This window comes from Eretmochelys imbricata, chromosome 5 (genome assembly GCF_965152235.1).
Source record: "Eretmochelys imbricata isolate rEreImb1 chromosome 5, rEreImb1.hap1, whole genome shotgun sequence".
In the NCBI taxonomy this organism is placed as follows: Eukaryota; Metazoa; Chordata; order Testudines; family Cheloniidae; genus Eretmochelys; species Eretmochelys imbricata.
Genome location: NC_135576.1, coordinates 29,415,191 through 29,435,292, shown reverse-complemented (window position 1 = coordinate 29,435,292; position 20,102 = coordinate 29,415,191). Strand labels below are relative to the sequence as shown.

The 20,102-nt window shown below is 38.6% G+C and overlaps 1 protein-coding gene across 1 annotated transcript in view; it reads left to right on the top strand.

The window, feature by feature from the left end:
• OXCT1 (3-oxoacid CoA-transferase 1) overlaps positions 1 to 20,102 on the top strand; it is a 138,879-nt gene that overhangs the window by 69,156 nt on the left and 49,621 nt on the right. The window contains exons 8-13 of the mRNA XM_077816798.1: positions 6,346 to 6,453; positions 9,338 to 9,452; positions 9,935 to 10,029; positions 10,680 to 10,728; positions 16,104 to 16,176; positions 16,957 to 17,032. Coding sequence (XP_077672924.1) covers positions 6,346 to 6,453; positions 9,338 to 9,452; positions 9,935 to 10,029; positions 10,680 to 10,728; positions 16,104 to 16,176; positions 16,957 to 17,032 — 516 coding nt within the window. The remainder of the gene's footprint in view (positions 1 to 6,345; positions 6,454 to 9,337; positions 9,453 to 9,934; positions 10,030 to 10,679; positions 10,729 to 16,103; positions 16,177 to 16,956; positions 17,033 to 20,102) is intronic.

The following is a 20,102-nucleotide window of genomic DNA, read 5'->3' as shown; positions in this document are numbered from 1 at the left end:
GTAACAAAAATGAAATTGAACACGTTGAAGAAAGTGATGCTCTGACATTAGTTAACGTTGTGATTGGTGCTTCAGCCATTACTGAGTCACTTCAGAAAACAGACTTTATAACCTTGGGCACACATGCAGTTAAACAGTATTTAGCATTTTGCCACTAGTTGTGAGCAATGGGTAATCTTGTTGCTTTAGTAAAGGCCTTGGAGGGTAATTATTCAAAAAAGGAAAAGAGGAAGCTATGATTTATGGAGGCTTTATTTTCCTTTGGTAGACAGCAAAAGGTTTGTCAGGGTTTTTTAAATGTATATATTATATATTTATAATTTTTTATTAGGGCTGTCGATTAATTGCAGTTAACTCATGTACTTAACTCAAAAATAAATTGTAATTAAAAAAAATTAATCATGATTAATTGCAGTTTTAATCGCACTGTCAAACAATAGAATACCAATTGAAATGTATTAACTATTTTTGGATTTTTTTACAATTTCAAATATATTGATTTAAGTTACAACACAGAATACAAAGTGTACAGTGCTCACTTTATATTATTATTTTTATTACAAATTTTTGCACTGTAAAAATGATAAAAGAAATACAAGTACTGAAGTGCAATCTCTTTATCATGAAAGTGCATCTTACAAATGTAGATTTTTTTTTGTTACATAACTGCACTCAAAAACAAAACAATGTAAAACTTCAGAGCCAACAAGTCCACTCAGTCTTACTTCTTGTTCAGCCAATCGCTAAGACAAACAAGTTTGTTTACATTTACAGGAGATAATGCTGCTGGCTTCTTATTTACAATGTCACCTGAAAGTGAGACGAGGCTTTCGCATGGCACTTTTATGGCCAGCATTGCAAGGTATTTACATGCCAGATATGCAAAACATTCTTGTGCCCCTTCATGCTTCAGCTACCATTCCAGAGGCCATGCTTCCGTGCTGATGACGCTTGTTAAAAAAATAATGCATTAATTAAATTTTGACCGCCTTGGGGGAGAATAGTATGTCTCCTGCTCTGTTTTACCGACATTCTCCCATGCATTTCATATTATAGCAGTCTTGGATGATGATCCAGCACATGTTGTTCGTTTTAAGAACACTTTCACTGCAGATTTGACAAAATGCAAAGAAGGCACCAATGTGAAATTTCTAAAGATAGGTACAGCACTTGACCCAAGATTTAAGAATCTGAGGTGCCTTCCAAAATCTGAGAGGGACGAGGTGTTGAGCATGCTTTCAGAAGTCTTAAAAGAGCAACACTCCAATCTGGAAACTACAGAACCCAGACCACCAAAAATGAAAATCAACCTTCTGCTGATGGCATCTGACTCAGATAATTAAAATGAATGTGCATCGGTCCACGCTGCCTTAGATCGTTATTGAGCAGAACCTGTCATCAGCATGGATGCATGTCCTCTGGAATCATGGTGGAAGCCTGAAGGGACATATAAATCTTTAATACATCTGGCACGTAAATATCTTGACGCCGGCTACAGCAGTGCCATGTTATTACTTTCAGGTGACATTGCAATCAAAAATAAATATAAAGTGACCACTGTACACTTTGCATTCTGTGTTGTAATTGAAATCAACATGTGTGAAAATTTAGAAAACATCCAAAAATATTTAAATAAATGGTATTCTGTTATTGTTTCAGTGTGATTAATCACAATTAATTGTTTTAATCTCTTGACAGACCTATTATTAATTTTTCCAAATACAACAAATATAATGGAATACCAGATTAATCATAACACACGCACACAGTAAATGGGACACAACATATCTATCTTCAGCGTCTATGTGAATCATATGCCTCTAAAAAGGCAGCCCAGATTGCTTTGAATTTTTTGAACAGTCCCTTTCTGTGGAATGCCAGTCATTTACTATTGGCAAGATCAGCCATATCACTGAGCCAGGACTCAATATTTGGTGGGGATCAACTTTTCCATTTTTGCGGGATTATTTTTTTGAAGACCGAAGTTGCACATGGGAACCACGCATCTTTGTTACTTGGTAATCTCCAGGTATAAGGAATATATCCCAAAATGAAATTTAAGGGGGAGGACTCCAATTTAGCATCCAATACAAAATTGGTCCTTCGACCCACGTCATACCAGGAATTCTTGATACAGGAACACTCATAAGTCATATGAGATAATGTAGCACTACGGGAGTTAATTTCCCACAATGGTCAGCATTTATGAGGCCCATTACTGTTAGCCTATGGACAAGCTATAAGCTATAGCTTATTCATCTTTTGATGAATAAGCTATAGCTTCAGGTCTATAGTAGCTTTTTTAACATAAGCTACAATTATATTCCATTGGGTCAGAGATAGCTGGGTATCCAAATCTGTTTCAAGCAACTTTAAAATTATCAATCTTTGGCAGAGTTTTTTGGCCCAGTAAATCATAAAAGGATACCAGTGGTTGAGGAAATCCCTGAAATTTCCTCCAAAATAATAAATTTTTGGAGGTTCTGGAGCTCTCAATACACCCGGTCCAAATATATTAGTAAGTAAATGCTTTAACTGGAGATATGCCCATGCTTCGGAGAAGGGCAAGACAAATTGTTGCTGAAGATCTGCAGATGGTTTAAATTCGTGATTGTCAGTTAGTTGTGACACAGTCATAATTACTTTGTCCACCAAGCCGTCCACATCATGGTTTTGCCACCGAGTTTAAGGATGGGATTGCTCCACAGGACTGCCTGTACCTGGAAGAATGGATGGAAGCAGAACTTTCTAGCCAAGCTTGTCTCACAGCTGTTATTGTGGGCACTTTGGAGCCATCAAATCTATAATAATTTGATCCTACAGTGCATGAAAGGGAGACAGATTATTTCAATTCTTGTTCAATCTGAACCCAAGCAGGGGTCTGTGTGGTCATATCTAACAGGCACAAAGATGCCTATTTAACAGAAAGAAGATACGATAATATCCCAATTTTAGGGTCTTTAAACCACAAATTGAAGGCCTCCTAAAATGGACCAAGCCCATCTGCCATCTTCAGAACTGAAGTTACTCCTCAGATTTTACTGTACAGACGCTCCCCAACTTACACAATCGTTTCATTCCGGAACGCCTTGCGTAAATCGAATTTTGTGTAAGTCGGAAACATATACTCGACCATTATGAAAAAAAAAACCCTAAAAAAACCTACCTCCTATTTCTAGCTTACAGAACTTTTTCCGTAAATGCCGATTTGCGTAAGTCGGGTCTTGTGTAACCCAGGAAGCATCTGTATAGCTAAGATTGATAACCTTTTGGTTTCCTGTGATTTCTAATATCTGATGAAGTAAAGCCTTAAAATAAATTGTAGCCTGCTCTGAGCAGTCAGATGACATGATGGTGGAAAAACTGGCAGCTAGTCTACATTTGGGAAGTTTTAAGAAAATGGCTAATGTAGACATGTGAGGGCTAGACTCACAAAGAAACACAAGCATGGGCATGAATCTGTGGGTGAATCCATTTGAAGGAATGGGATCTTTGATCTTAAGTTCTTCAGGGCAAATATGTTAATTTTATTGTCTACATGTCACACACATTTATGGCAATACATACATAAAATAAATAATGTTGATGATTCTTGTGCTATGTTGACAGCTGCATCAAAAGACATATGGGATAAAAATAAATGCCAAATAATAAGGGTAGTGGTGGGGGGAGATAGATAACAATAGATGGTATCTCTAGAGAAATCACTTTATTTTAAGTCTTCTGAGGAAGAAGAATACAATGGGTCACATTCTCCGCTAGCATAACTCCATTGAAATCAAGAGAGTTATGCCAACAAAAACTTTGGTTCAATAATTCTAACCTTTAATAAGAGGAGATAAAAGCAGTTTGAATCAATCGTGATTAATATTTCTTGGGCCCACTTTTTCACCTAATAAGTAAAGACAAGTAGTAATGAGAAAAGTAGGACTCAGATTCTAGATGGTAGCTGTCAGGGTTCCTTCCCCACTCTGAACTCTAGGGTACAGATGTGGGGACCCGCATGAAAGACCCCCTAAGCTTATTCTTACCAGCTTAGGTTAAAAACTTCCTCAAGGTACAAACTTTGCCTTGGCCTTGAACAGTATTTCACCACCAAGCGTTTTAAACAAAGAACAGGGAAAGAGACCGCTTGGAGATGTCTTTCCCCAAAATATCTGCCCCCCCCCCGCCTTACAACCCCTTTCCTTGGAAGGCTTGATAATAATCCTCACCAATTTCTACAGGTGAACACAAAGACCCAAACCCTTGGATCTTAAGAACAATGAAAAATCAATCAGGTTCTTAAAAGAAGAATTTTAATTTAAAGAAAAGGTAAAAGAATCACCTCTGTAAAATCAGGACGGAAAATACTTTTCAGGGTATTCAGATTCAAAACACAGAGGATCGCGCTCTGGGCAAAACCTTAAAGTTACAGAAAACAGGAATAAAGCTCCCTCTTAACACAGGGTAAAAATTCACATAAAACAAAAGATAAACTAATCCGCCTTGCCTGGCTTCCATATACTGGTTGCAATATTGGAGACTTGGATTAGGATGGGTTGGAGTAGATGGATTTCTGTCTGGCCTCTCTCAGTCCCAAGAGAGAACAAACATAAACAGAGAGCACAAACAAAAGCCTTCCCCGCCCCCCACAAGATTTGAAAGTATCTTGTTCCCTTATTGGTCCTTTGGGTCAGGTGCCAGCCAGGTTAGCTGAGCTTCTTAACCCTTTACAGGTAACAGGATGTTGCCTCTGGCCAGGAGGGATTTATAGCACTGTATACAGAAAGGTGGTTACCCTTCCCTTTATATTTATGACAGTACCAGATGATCTGTTTTATGTATAGTTACATTGAACTGTCTGTGCAATTCTCTTCTGTTTTTCCTCCTTTTTGATTTTGTTCCAGGATTCTTAAAGTACCTGCTGTTCTGACAGAGAATCTTCATCTGTGTTCTCCAGGATTTTTTCATCTTATCCTATTTTTGATCGCAGAGGTATTCTGCCATCTCATAATATAGATGACAATGTGACCAATGATTTAGCAAGATAATGCATGGATTCTGTTGCACCATTTTGTTCCTGATAAAATCTTTTTATTTTTAAAACACTAAATTGACTTGGCCCACCCTACCTTATGAACTTTTCTTCCTCTTTTCCTGTCATTGCTCCCTCTAAATGTCTTGCACTGGTCACTTCACACAGTTTTGCCACTGTTTGTGCCAGAACCTTTTCCTCTAGAGCTCTTGCCATATGAACAGTGTTGTGTATTCCTGTCTCATCAGGTCTTTGAAAACAATTAAAGATCATCTGAAAACATACCCTCTCTCCCTTGTCTGTACCTTTTTATTTTCTCTTTCTCTCTGCTACTTTTTATTATTAGTTTGTTTAGACTTTTATTGGCACCCTATAAGGAATATTAGGATAAAGGTTGTGTGACAGGTGCCATATGAATTTTATTATTGATGAGATTTTACAGAGACAACAGATACAGCACATGGATTTGTTTTCATCTGAGAATTATGCATGCTAACCTGGATTTAAAGTAATTTAATGTTTCTTCATTTGTGATGACAGTGCTCTGAGATTTATTCAACATAAAGATTAGGTAGATGGTATAACTCCCTTGATGTATCCTGTTGCAGAAGCCTTTATTGTTTAGGAATCCTTAGACTTGTTTTAGATATCTTTATATTGAGTTTAATGTTGCTATTGTAACATGTTCTCAGGAGACTAGCTCTGATATGATTTCATTTCCTTTTGAATACAGAATTTCTAACATCATGAACATTGCATATGTTCTTAGAACTTGAAATTTAACATTTTTGAAATACAGCATGTCATAGTAAATATTCTGTCTTGTTTTATACAGCCTTGCATTCTAGTGACTGTCCTACAAAAAAGCACATCTTGAAATACTTTCAAAGTGGTCTCCCTGATCTCCAGATTTATATGCCTAAAATTGTACACTTTGTACCCCTTTTGCTACCAAAATTTTGTTTCCCTCCATTTTGTGCTTATTATTTTGTATGTGCAAAGAACTCTCATGTGGATGTGTAGGAGATATTTGTGTGTGCAAACTGGGCAGCTAGAAATATAATTCTTCAGAAATGCATGTGGAAATATCCTTTCCCCAAAATTTTGGAGTTCCCTCCATGTGTAAGAAGGAGGCATGCAATTTTAGACATGCTTATTTTGAGGCCATTCCACTATTTTGGCCCACTCTCTGTTTTTTCTTGGGTAGATCTGAGCTACTCTGCTTTGAGTATCTGGAAGTTTCATCACTAAAACTCTCAAGTCTTTCATGTCTTGAGAGAGTATTCTGGTTCAACAGATATATTCACTCTTCCTTTTCCTCTCCGCAGGTAGAAGAAATTGTTGATATAGGATCATTTGCCCCGGAAGATATTCACATTCCAAAGATCTATGTCCATCGTCTCATAAAGGGAGAGAAATATGAAAAGAGAATTGAAGTAAGTAGTTCAGCTTCTTAGCCACTATGTATGTTGACCCAGAATAAATTTTATAAATCACAGAATTTCTGCTTGACCATTAAACTGTAGCCGTGATAAAATATTATGAGGTGGATTCTCTACTGTGTCAAGTTCCAGCTAGTGCAGGAGATGGGGAGGGAATGGTTATGGATCCCCAATTGTCAAGCTTCAGTAACTGCTTCCAGTCACTGCATAAGATAGAGGAGCCCCTGGACTTGTCTAATTTAGGGCAGTTGGTTATGGTCCCTAAGAAACCTTATACCAGCTTAAAATTTGGGGCATCGCGCTCCACCCTACCCCTTCTATATCATGATCCCTCCTCTTCCCAATATGCCACCTTGACTGGCAGCATGGACAGTGGTTGGTGTAAGAGCCGGCTCTGCCAACTTTACAGCAGGTGAGAGTTATCTCCCACTGGGAGGCTTGGCAGCAAGGGCCAGTTCCAGCCTCTTCGTGCTATGCAGGTGGTACAGACTGGGCCCAGAAGAGAAAATTTGGTCCTATATTCATATTTATGTGGCAGTGTGTCCTGGAGGTGTTTTTGTTTTTTGTTTTTAACAGAAACTGTTACTTAATTGCATTCCTCTACAGAACTGGAAGACCTTTGATTGTCAGTATCTATTTTAAAAGTTACAATTAATATTAATGAATATGGTGGTAGCCTTTTAGCTGACTGCAAAGAAAGCAGCTATTTCATTGCTACACTTAGAACCAACCTGGAAGAAATTGTCCCTGCTTTGGTTCTGTCGTGTCCCCTCCCAGGAGCAATGTCTCTGGGTTCAACTTTGTGGAATGACAGCTCTCTGGAAGTACAGTTAAAAATTTTATGGGCCAGCAATCTTGCAGTATGTTCTGACACAGCTTTAATATTTCTTTGCAGTCAGAAATAACTTTGTTGGCTATATTTGATGGTTATTTTAGTGGGAGTGGGAAATATGAAGGGAAAAAAGGTATGCTGACTTCTGCCCATTTTTGTTATTAAACAGTTGTCCTCCTGAGACTGTTCTGCTATAAATCAAACTTCAGTGACCACCATAAAATCCCAAAGGCCTGGAAAGCCATAAGGCCCTATACTTGAGTAAACTCTCCCTGGGGTAAACCTTCTTGTGCACCTCAAGCAGGATGATAAATCACAGCTTGCTTAGCCACCAGTTTATTCTGCACAAACTTGGCGTGTCACTAGGTATCTGACTGGAGCCAGATGTGCCAAAGCTCTTAATCTGTGGGCACTTTGTATTAGACAGCAGCTAATACCCCGTTCCCGCCTTTTAAGACATGGTCTATTACATCCGCTCACAAGCATTTATCTTTTTCAAAATGTATTGATTTTGCTTTGCTTAAAATGCTGTTGTCATTTCAGTTTGGCTTCAGAGGCTTTCCCCTTCTTTCCAGTGTAGCACCTACATACAAATGCTGCTTGGCTTTCTTCTCTGATTTGCCCACTACAGTGGGGGTCCTCCTAGGACCAGGAGATTAAGCCAGAACTTTAACAACAAGGCCTCATGTCATACCACTTACCCCATTTTTTATCACCTTTTAAAATGTTATACAATAGAGTTGCAGCAGGGATAAATTTGGTCCATTGAGTTTTGTAACCCTAGCAGTGATGCATCTCATCAAATAGAAATATAGCAATGAAATTGCAAAGTTATTTATTTACTGCCTTACACAGAGCCTATAAAACAAAATTTGAGGCGTGGCGCTCCACCCTAACCCTTCTATATCATGATCCCTCCTCATCCCAATATGCCACCTTGACTGGCAGTATGGACAATGGTTTGTGTAGGAGCCAGTTCTGCCAGCTTTACTTACTACATTTTGAGCATAAATTGGATCAGGCATATTACAGTTCCCAGTGGAATGTTTGGAAAGGATTCCCATATAAACCAGCTTTAGTTAGAGTGGTGGGAAAAGGAAGGCATGTTGTTGTTCTAATCATGTTACAGAAATGATAGTCCTACTCCTATACCATTTTGTGGTGGTGGGGTGCAGAGCAGGAGGAAGCAGAGGAATAAATAGAAGCTAGCTTGTCATACATTTAATGTCTTTAGATGTACAGTTTGCTCCTGCCTAATTGGATTCTGATCTGACCCCTTTAGCGGGAATGCCTTTGGTGTACTTTCCATCATGCATTCCTTTTTTCCATGGAAGAATCCTCCAACACAAGGCAGGAGCCAATCTGTGAACACTTTCATTTCCTGCAGGAAGTGAAATAATGAGCTTGGGGTTCAAAGGCAACAATGAAATGATCCACCATTGTAGGGAAAGCAGCCAAGGGTTAAAAAGAAAGCTTTTTTAAAATGAAATTAAATTACATTCAAAATAAATGTTTTAATTTAAACATGGATTTTATTTAACAGCTATGTTCCCACTAAAGGCTTCTGTTCCATCAGTGAAAATCCCTTCTGCCCACATAAACTTACTGTCTTGAAATATGGAAAAGGTAAAGGACAAAATTACAGAAAATATATTTTTGACAGACACTTTCTCAAAAGAATAGTGCTGTTCTTGACAGCAAACCATCCCTTGTGGGAAAAGGCTTATAGAATTTAAAACCATGATAACTTTTATAGAATAGTAAAGCCAAGTTATCAAATTCCATTGCAGGGATAATATTGTCTAATAAGTTCTGTAGGCTACTGAAAAAATTCATATAGAAAGGATTTCATTTGTTGTTAAATTCTATCGGGTTTTTTTTTTTTTTTTTGGCAGTACTTCCTCTAGAGCCAAAATTGGTTCCATCCCTACAATATTCTAAAGGACTTTTGCATAAAGTCTCACTGAACCCTTGAGCCTGATGTTTGTCTTGCAGAACAGGAATCTTAACACCACAGTTTGTTTTTGACAATGTCTTACTTTGTAGCGATTATCCATCCGAAAGCCCGAAGACTCAAAAGCCAAACAAAAGAAGGAAGGAGATAATGTGAGAGAGCGGATCATCAGACGAGCAGCTTTAGAGTTTGAAGACGGCATGTACGGTATCCTCCAGCTGTTGTAGGTTAAAGAAATGGGATTTGCTGTGATAAAATAGCAGCTGCAGCTGTTATTCCTGGCACATGTTTGTTACCATCTTCACTGTCCACTACAGCACCTGTGGCTCTCGTTATATTAACATCCTGTTGAAATAGATGGAATGTTAGGGCGTACAGTAGGAGATGTTCTACCTGGAATGTTCATTGGCAGTCAAGTGATTAATTGATCTTTCTTGAAAATTGTAAGCACCCTCTGTATGAAATGAAGCTTGCTTGGACAGTTTTATATTAATGGGTTAGCATCTGAGAGAAGCAGTCCAAATGACAAAATAATTTGGCATAACTTTTGAGGCATATATTTGAAAAGCCAAACAGTTTGTTAAAAAAAAAAAAAAGGAGGGTGTGTGATCACAGCACAAATATAATTTTGTTAATTTACTCATTTACGGTAATTATAATCTAGTTGTGCCTTGACCAATTTACTTCAGCTAATCTGGGCATAGGAATTCCACTGTTGGCCAGCAACTTCATCAGTCCAGACATTTCAGTTCACCTGCAGAGTGAAAATGGAGTCCTGGGCTTGGTAAGTATAGAGTCAGTGAAGGCTTATGTAATGCACTTAAATTAATTTGTTTTTTTCACAAACTGTTTACACTTTGAGCTCAAAGAGCTGCCACGTTGCAAGGTGCTGTGTATTCTTGCTTAAGCCCAGGAATGTATTTAAAGCACATACTTACTTGAGAGATATGTCAGTAGTCCCATTGGAGTTGTGGGACAGATTACAAGCTTAAAGATAAGCATATACTTTGGCAGAGGGCTTTGCTGTATTGGTGCCAGAATGCTCAGCACCTTGCAGGATCAAGCTCTATAAGAGGTTTTTAGTTGTGACATCATACATAATTTTAAACTAACATAATACGTATGCATATTTTACTATAGTGATGTTTTCTTAAATTGAACCTGGATGCCTGTAACTTTAAGAATTCTGTAGCTTCAAGGAAAACTATATACATTTAATAATTATAATAGCCTTCAGCAGTGTCTTTACCATATGGTCTCTGTTCATGGACTAGTGTATGTTTCAGTGCACATACTAAATAAAAGAGGTGTAACACACAGAAAAATCCAAATGTATTATGTATTTGTTTTGAGTCACAACATTAGAATTAATAAAGGAAAATACTGTGTAATTCTGGATCATCAATAAATATTAAGACTGTGTTTTGTTATCAGGGTCCTTATCCACTTGAAAACGAGGTAGATCCAGACCTGATTAATGCAGGTAAAATCATTAACATACTTAACTTCTGGAAATTGTTCATAACTGATTTAACATTTGATTCAATACTAAATCCAGAACACTGGTGCAATGTTACTTGTAAATATTTATGTTGTTTTGCCTTTTTTATTACGGACCTATTTTCAGTCACTATGAGTTTCGATCATTAGTGACCATTAATATACTAGCTAGTCAGCATATGTATCATCACTGCTTTCTAGTAGTGACAGTTAAAGGAGGCTTTTTTTAACTCAAGCAGTGAAGGCTTGTGTTTTTACTTTTTTGAAGCAAAAGATTCTTAGACCTATTCCCCAATTCAGCACGTAGACTTGCACTGTGATGTCTATACGCACATGCATTTGTTCCCACTGTTTTTCCTGGGATGTCTGGAAGTGCTAGAAATTTGTCCCATTGACTCTTGTCCCAGGCACGTTTGGCAAAATTCCTGGACTTCAGTCACTGTGTGTTTAATATCTTCGCTTCTCACTATTTAGGGATTATATCTTTGGAGGAACAATTTAAGCAACTTTTCACAGATCTCACTTGAATATTTGGAGTAGATACTTCCAGTGTTCCCTCTAATTTTTTCTATCCATGTGTGGAATGAATTTTGCTATGTGCACCATATCAAGGTAATGTGCGGATGTGCACCACCACTAGAAACAAAAAACCTAGATATAATATATATTTTTTTAAAAGTTACCAAAGGGATAATTACTCCAGCCATAACAGGTTAGGCATTTTAGAACTCACTACTCAAAGAATTTAAATTTATGTGTAAGAGAAAAATACAAATTATGAAATGCATGGACCAGTCAAAAAACTAAAACAACACACTTTGAAAGAAGTATCAAGTAACAACAACAACAACAATACAAGTATGTGTTGGGAGGTGAGTGTGATAAGAACATAAGAACGGCCATACTGGGTCAGACCTAAGGTCCATCTAGCCCACTGTCATGTCTTCCGACAGTGGCCAATGCCAAGTGTCCAAGATGGAATGTACAGAACAGGTCATCACCAAGTGATCCATCCCCTGTCGTCCAGTCCCAGCTTCTGGCAAACAGAGGCTAGGGACACCATCCCTGTCCATCCTGGCTAATAGACATTGATGGACCTTTCCTCCATGAATTTATCTAGTTCTTCGTTGAATCCTGTTATATATCGTCTTGGCCTTCACAACATCCTCTGGCAAGGAGTTCCACAGGTTGACTGTTCGTTGTGTGAAAAAATACTTCCTTTTGTTAGTTTTAAACCTGCTGCCTATTAATTTCATTTGGTGACCCCTAGTTCTTGTGTTATGAGAAGGAGTAAATAACACTTCCTTATTTACTTTCTCCACACCGGTCATGATTTTATAGACGTCTATTATATCCCCCCTTAGTCGTCTCTTTTCCAAGCTGAAAATTCCCAGTCTTATTAATCTCTCCTCATCCAGCACCCGTTCCATACCCCTAATCATTCTTGTTGCCCTTTTCTGAGCCTTTTCCAATTCCAATATATCTTTTTTGAGATAGGGCAACCACACCTGCATGCACTATTCAAGATGTGGGCGTACCATGGTTTTATATAGAGGCAATATGATATTTTCTGTCTTATTATCTATCCCTTTCTTAATGATTCCCAAGATTCTGTTCACTTTTTTGACTGCTGCTGCATATTGAGTGGATGTTTTCAGAGACCAATCCACAATGACGCCAAGATCTTTCTTGAATGGTAACTGCCAATTTAGATCCCATCATTTTATATATATATATATATATATAGTTGGGATTATGTTTTCCAATGTACATTACTTTGCATTTATCAACATTGAATTTCATCTGCCATTTTGTTGCTCAGTCATGCAGTTTTGAGAGATCCTTTTGTAGCTCTTTGCAGTCTGCCTGGGACTTAACTATCTTGAGCAATTTTGTATCATTTAAAAATTTTGCCACCTCACTCTTTACGCCTTTTTCCAGATCATTTATGAATATGTTGAATAGGACTGGGCCCAGTACAGACCCCTGGGGGACACCACTATTTACCTCTCTCCATTCTGAAAACTGACCATTTATTCCTACTCTTTGTTTCCTATCTTTTAACTAGTTACCAGTCCATGAGAGGACTGTCCCTCTTATCCCATGACAGCTTACTTTGCTTAAGAGCCTTTGATGAGGGACCTTGTCAAAAGCTTTCTGAAAATCTAAGCACACTATGTCCACTGGATCCCCCTTGTCCACATGCTTGTTGGCCCCCTCAAAGAATTGAGTAGATTGGTGAGGCATGATTTCCCTTTACAAAAACCATGTTGACTCTTCCCCAACAAATTATGTTCATCTGCGTGTCTGACCATTCTGTTCTTTACTATAGTTTCAACCAGTTTGCCCAGTACTGAAGTCAGGTCTTACTGGCCTGTAATTGCTGGGATCACCTCTGGAGCCCTTTTTAAAAATTGGCATCACATTAGCTATCCTCTAGTGATTTGGTACAGAAGCTGATTTAAATGATAGGTTACAGACTACAGTTAATAGTTCTGCAATTTCACATTTGAGTTCTTTCAGAACTCTTGGATGAATACCATCTGATCCTGGTGACTTATTACTGTTTAGTTTATCAATTTGTTCCAAAACCTCCTCTAATAACACCTCAAACTGGGACAGTTCCTCAGATTTGTCACCTAAAAAGAATGGCTCAAGTTTGGGAATCTCCCTCACATTCTCAGCTGTGAAGACTGATGCAAAGAATTCATTTAGTTTCTCCACAATGTCCTTGTCGTCCTTAAGCGCTCTTTTAGCATCTCGATCGTCCAGTGGCCCCACTGGTTGTTTAGCAGACTTCCTGTTTCTGATGTATTTTAAAAATTTTTTGCTATTACTTTTTGAGTCTTTGACTAGCTGTTCTTCAAATTCTTTTTTGGCCTTCCTAATTATAATTCTATGCTTCATTTGCCAGAGTTTATGCTCCTTTCTATCTTCCTCACTAAGATTTCACTTCCACTTTTTAAAGCATGATAGACAGAGTGTGTGTGCGTGTGTGTGTGTGTGTATGTGAGAGAGAGATACACACTGCCTCTTTAAGTATACTGTCCTTGTAAGTAGATTGGTACTTAGCAGTCTGAAGCCTGCTTGTTCAGACACAGAAACAGCTGCCAGCAAGCTCCCTCCCTCCGGAGCCCTGTCGTTTCGTCCCCCGCACTCTGTGGAGATGGGGGGATTGAGTGGAGGGGGACACCTTGATAACGCCCCCTCCTTCTTCCTTCCCCTCCCCAACTCTGCACAATAAGCAGGAGACTCCTGGGAGCCGCTGGCCAGGGGCTCCAAGGCAGTGGGCAGGAACAGTGCGGCAGTGGGTGGAGGGGCACCTGAAGTGCGTGGCACTTGATAGCCTGCTGGGTGGCTGCCCGGCCATGCAGCTTAGAGGGAATTTAGGATACCTCTAATTAGGATACCTCTAATACCCCTGTAATTCACCCATTTCAGCTTCAGACAATCCCTCCCCATCTTTTGGCAGGAAAAAGTGGTCTCACAGCTTTGAAATGGGAAAACTAGCATGTTAGGATTTGTTTGTTTTTGTTTGTTTGGGCGGGGTTTTTAGTTTCGTTTCACAATACAAAGTTATGCAATGCAGTTAATCCAATTCAGTTTAAACACAGGCCTTGCTTCTGCAGTGGGATCAGCTAGTGCAGAGACCTACACCCATATAGACTCCCATTGGTGTTAACGGGACTCTGCAGGGCCATAGGCCCACACTAGTGGATCCCAGTGCAGGATCAGGTATATACATCTGGTATTTTAGAAAGGGCATTTCATAACAATATAGATCTCCTCTTTAGCTGTACTAGCTAACATGATCTGCTAAACTGAATAGCCAAATGAGATAAAGCACTGATATATAACCAAGTTTACAGTTTAATTTAGCTGTACACTCCAGCAACTGCTCTCTGTCTTGTAAAAATATTTGCTGCCTAGCTTAATTAATTGATTCTGTTATCAAAGTGTTGTGTTTCCCACTTTGAACAGTGCCATCTCTGCAATATTACTCAGTATTATTTATTATTATTAAATATTATTTCAGTACCTAACAAAGTTTCACCAACAGCTGGCTGTGGAAATATTTTACATGGGGAGATTTTCCAAGGCACAAAAAGGAGTTAAGTACCTACCTTTGAAAATCTCCGTGTGTGTGTGTGTGTGTGTGTATGTGTGCACACAAGTTAAGCCTTGAGAATAATGTAATTTTTTTTTTAATTAAACGGCGTAAAAATTGCTCTTTAAAAATAATTTATCCTAAATTGGCAGCAATCATCTGGTATTTGAAGTATTCTTTCAAACACATGTGGTAGAATTTGCAAAGAACTTGCAAGATGAAAACGGGATTGGATATTTGTATGGGTATCATAGTTATCATAATTAATTATAACAAATTTTACAAGGGATATTAAATCTCATGCTTCAGGTTTTAAATCAATCTCTAACTATTAAAGATACCTCCTAGGAAAGACAGGAAAACCAGTACTTCTTGTGCCTCCCCAGAAGTGGTGCTGGGAGGCAGGAAGGCGGTCCGGTGCTAGGTCTAGGGCTAAGGTCCTTCAGGCCTTCCATGTGATTTGTCACGTGGGTGCCGGATGAGGCTTTGTGTGCTCCATTCACAGGACCAGGAACAGCTCAGGGAGCGACTGCTTAGCACATGGAGGCTGCTCACAAACATTCATTTTCTTGTACATGCACCTTGGAGACAAGAGCGTGAACCAACTCTGTCACGCATTTCCACGAGAGTAAATTCCCAGTCTGGCCTCCTCTTTTGGTAACATTTTCTGTCTTCTCCAGACACTTTCTTTCTGCTAAAAGTTGCCCCACACTTTTCCCACAAATGGAATGAAAAGCTAAGTCCAATGAGGCAGTGGGATCTATCTGATCACCTAGAACTACATACTCCATCTTGGTCTATAAAATACTTCCTGCTACTCACGCTGCACAGTGACACTTGCCAATTGATTTGGTATCAGTATAACTCAGGTGCCAGTCTAAGGCCACGTCTACATTACACTTAGACTGGCACAGCTGTACGGATACAGCTGCGCCGCTGTAAGATCGCTTGTGTAACCACTCTATGCAGAAGGGAGAGAGCTCTCCCATCAACATCATGAAATCACCTAAACAAGAAGTGGCAGTTATGTCGGTGGGAGAAGCTCTCCTTAATTCATGGCCTAATTCAGCCCCGCCCAACTCCCTCAAGCCATTCTTACAGAATAACCTCCCACTCCCATAATTCCAAAAAGCTTACTCCAATAAATATTGACAGAGTCTGGTGGAGTTTGACATGACAAAGATCCCTTCCTATTAGATTTTCCTAAAGAACACTAGTTCTGTAAATATAACAGCCCATTTCTTTTACAGGTAAAGAGACAGTCACCGTTCTTCCAGGTTCCTCCTATTTCTCTAGTGATGAATCATTTGCAATGATTAGAGGGTATGTAACAGAACTCTTAATCTGTTAAAATGCTGAACAAAGAATAGGATGAGTCACTAACTAAACTAATTAGTAATGCTCTGAAATGTGATTATCATTTAACAACCTGTAAAACTATTGTGGATGTTCAGTGAAAATTTACAGGAGGATTAGGTCAGGCTACTGGAAACTGAAATATTCAACTGACTATGACTGATAGATGCTATAAGGATGTTTGCATCTAACACCACTTGGCTGTATCTAAACACATTTGTAGCTGTGTTTTAAACAGCTACTTTTTAGTCACTTTCTGAAGAATCTAATCTGTACTTGCACGCTGTATATTCTCTTTACTCAGCTTGTGTCTGCAATCCTGATTCTGCCTCCCTGATGGAAATTCACCATCTGCACCTGTTTTTTGTTTGTTTTTTCGGAGAGGAGGTTGGATACAAACAAACACTAAACCATAATGTCTCTGAAAAGATAATCAGTGCACATAATATGTGAAGGAGTGCATTTAAAAATGTGAGTTCAGAGCTGATTTACTGTGAATGCAATTAACCAAAACCAGACAAATATAATCATGTTTTTGAGGCTCAGACGGCAGAGAGAAATCCAGATTAGTACTATGTGTAGGGGAAAAAAGTGTATATGTAAGTGACAAACTGCTCAGTTCCTCTGTTGTTTACCACCATTTTTAGGAGCTTTATATGATATATTAAGACAGTGAACAATAACTTGGTTGGATTTGTGGGCTATTATTTTAACTCAGAATGCTAATTGCACACTATCTTTTACCAGAGGTCATGTCGATTTGACAATGCTTGGAGCAATGCAGGTGTCTAAATATGGTGATCTGGCCAACTGGATGATACCTGTAAGTAAACACTTGTACCATGAATGCTCTTACTTTAGAACAATACAAATGTATTTTTCCTAGCTTCTTTCATAACAATGGTGTTTTGAAACTGCAGTTCCTAAACTGGTAGCAGAGAGGGAGAGAGATTGAGACAAGGGAGGATACATTTTGAATGAACAGTCACAGGTGCCTAACTTCAGTTAGTTATTTTTAATAAGTGTTCAAAAACTGGAGATTTAAGGAGCTTTAAAGACATTTGATAGTGGAACCATTGCACCAGACATAGAATTTTTGTTCAACATCTTGAGTTCCTGGAGACTTTCACTGTAAGATGTGTACTGTTTCTTTAAATCTGTGGCAAGAAGACAGGCACAAAGGAAAGAGTTTAGGCAGAAACTGCGCTGTGAGGCAGAGAAAAGGAGAGAACACGTTCAGCTTTAAGGTCGATACTGTTTTCCTTCAATATCACCAGCTCCAAGCATTCATAACTCCTGAGCCAGGCCTCTAAAACTGAGTTTGTATTGAAAAGAATGAGATTTTTTAAATAATAATGTTGGGGTCTTTTTATTTGCCTCCTAGTTTTTGAGCTGTTAGGGTTCCCATTTTCAAACTTTTCTGAGTTTCCTGCAGTTTAGAGATTTGTTGCATGCATTTTCAGTAGCTCTCAACACAACATCAATACCAGTAGGGAGTAAAGAATGTCTAACTATAGAGAGGTTTCAGAGTAACAGCCGTGTTAGTCTGTATTCGCAAAAAGAAAAGGAGTACTTGTGGCACCTTAGAGACTAACCAATTTATTTGAGCATGAGCTTTTGTGAGCTACAGCTCACTTCATCGGATGCATACCGTGGAAACTGCAGCAGACTTTATATACACACAGAGAATATGAAACAATAGCTCCTCCCACCCCACTGTCCTGCTGGTAATAGCTTATTTAAAGTGATCATCAAGTTGGGCCATTTCCAGCACAAATCCAGGTTTTCTCACCCTCCACCCCCCCACACACAAATTCACTCTCCTGCTGGTAATAGCCCATCCAAAGTGACAACTCTCTACACAATGTGCATTATAATCAAGTTGGGCCATTTCCTGCACAAATCCAGGTTCTCTCACCCCCCTCCAAAAAACACACACACAAACTCACTCTCCTGCTGGTAATAGCTCATCCAAAGTGACCACTCTCCCTACAATGTGCATGATAATCAAGGTGGGCCATTTCCAGCACAAATTCAGGTTTTCTCACTCCCCCACCCCCATACGCACACAAACTCACTCTCCTGCTGGTAATAGCTCATCCAAAGTGACCACTCTCCCTACAATGTGCATGGTAATCAAGGTGGGCCATGTCCAGCACAAATCCAGGCTTCCCCCCCCCCCCCTCCAGGGACACACATACACACACAAACTCACTCTCCTGCTGGCAATAGCTCATCCAAACTGACCACACTATAGGGCTTGAAGTTGGTAGGAAAGAAGACAGCCCTACAACCAACAGTCAAAGCAAATTCCTCTTGTAGGGAAACTGGAGATTCTAAGATGTTCCTGGCTGAAAAAATAAGAAAGTTGGACATGTTTTGGGAAGGGGCTATGAGGAGCATAAGAAGGTTTACAGCAGTATATATTAAGGTCACTGGTTCTGGCTGCATATAAGTGAAGCCAAAATATTACAGTCTAGTGATCGTCCTGTGACTGTTTTGAACTCATTTGTCTTTTTCTGATAGTCATTCACTTGTAACGTGAGGGACTAATGTTGCTAGTTAGATGGTTTCAGAACTCATTGGCAAAAACCCCTGAGCAAAGATGGGCACAACTACCAATCTTGCCTTCATTTGCAGTTACTTATTCACTCACTTATTTTCTTCAATTTGATGCCATTGTCAATAGGAGCTATGGGTTTTCACAGATGAAATGGTGAAATTCTAATCCATGAGTTTGACCCATTTCCAGTAGTACCATATGGATAAAAAGAATAGCTTTCAGGACAATCTGATGAAATTTTTGCAGGCAGAAAACCCTTTGATTATTGTGAAAAATTGGAGCTAAAAATTAATATCCCTTCTCTGTGAACCTGTAATGTTTCACTAGTGATTGGGCATCTTTTATACCTTAACCTAGTTTAGGGAACCCGGAGGATGATCAGGTATGCTGTTGGGCCAATACCTCTCATATTTGGACCCTAATATTTACATTAAATCAACTGTGCATTTCTTAAGATGCCAATTAGTACTAGATCTTTATGTAACTTGCCACTGAACCTAATTTGGAACATATTATATTTTTTTGTGTGTCTTGAGTTACAAAAATCCAAAATAAATAATAAACTCCGCCTCTTTTGGAAAGGAGAAGAATACTGTGAAAAAAGGGAAAGAATCAAATTATATTTTTAGTCGCTGATATGATTTATGATCTGCACCAAGATGAGATTAATATGAGGTCACCAAATATGTTTCTAAAAAGAGTCAAGGAGCTAATGGACTGAATTCCAATGTAGTTAAAATTAGAGTACAGGTGATTTATTTATTACAGCTATGTTTCAGAGAGTTCAGACTTCCTTTTAAAATAAATTTTGTATCTAAATCTTATACCAGTTAGATGGGCAAATGATTATCAGTCTGATACCGTAGATGCAAGTCTCCTGAGGACTGTGAAAGATATCGTTCTCTTTATGTCATCTTTTGAACCACTTTTATTTTCTCTTCATATTGAATTAATACAGTTCTGTCAGAAGACTTCATCTTCTTTGTTTTGCAGAGGATGTGACTATTCATTACATAATGCAGAATGAACTAATTATTTACCTACTGGTTTGCAAAAATTATTTTGAATCATTGCATTCTGGATCACAAAATGTGTTTAAATGACACACACACAAACATTTTTCAATCTAAATTTCTGGGGTTTAAACATAAGTTTTATTTCTTATTGAAGTATTTTTCCTCAGTGTCAATCATTGAAAAAAATAGTTTTTGTTACACACGCTAGGGATTTTTCTTGTCTTGGGGGAGATATGCTCAACTGAATTTTTGAAGTGGTTTTTTTTTTAGTGTGTGTGTTAAGAAAAAACAGTCCTCGAATGGGAGATTGCATG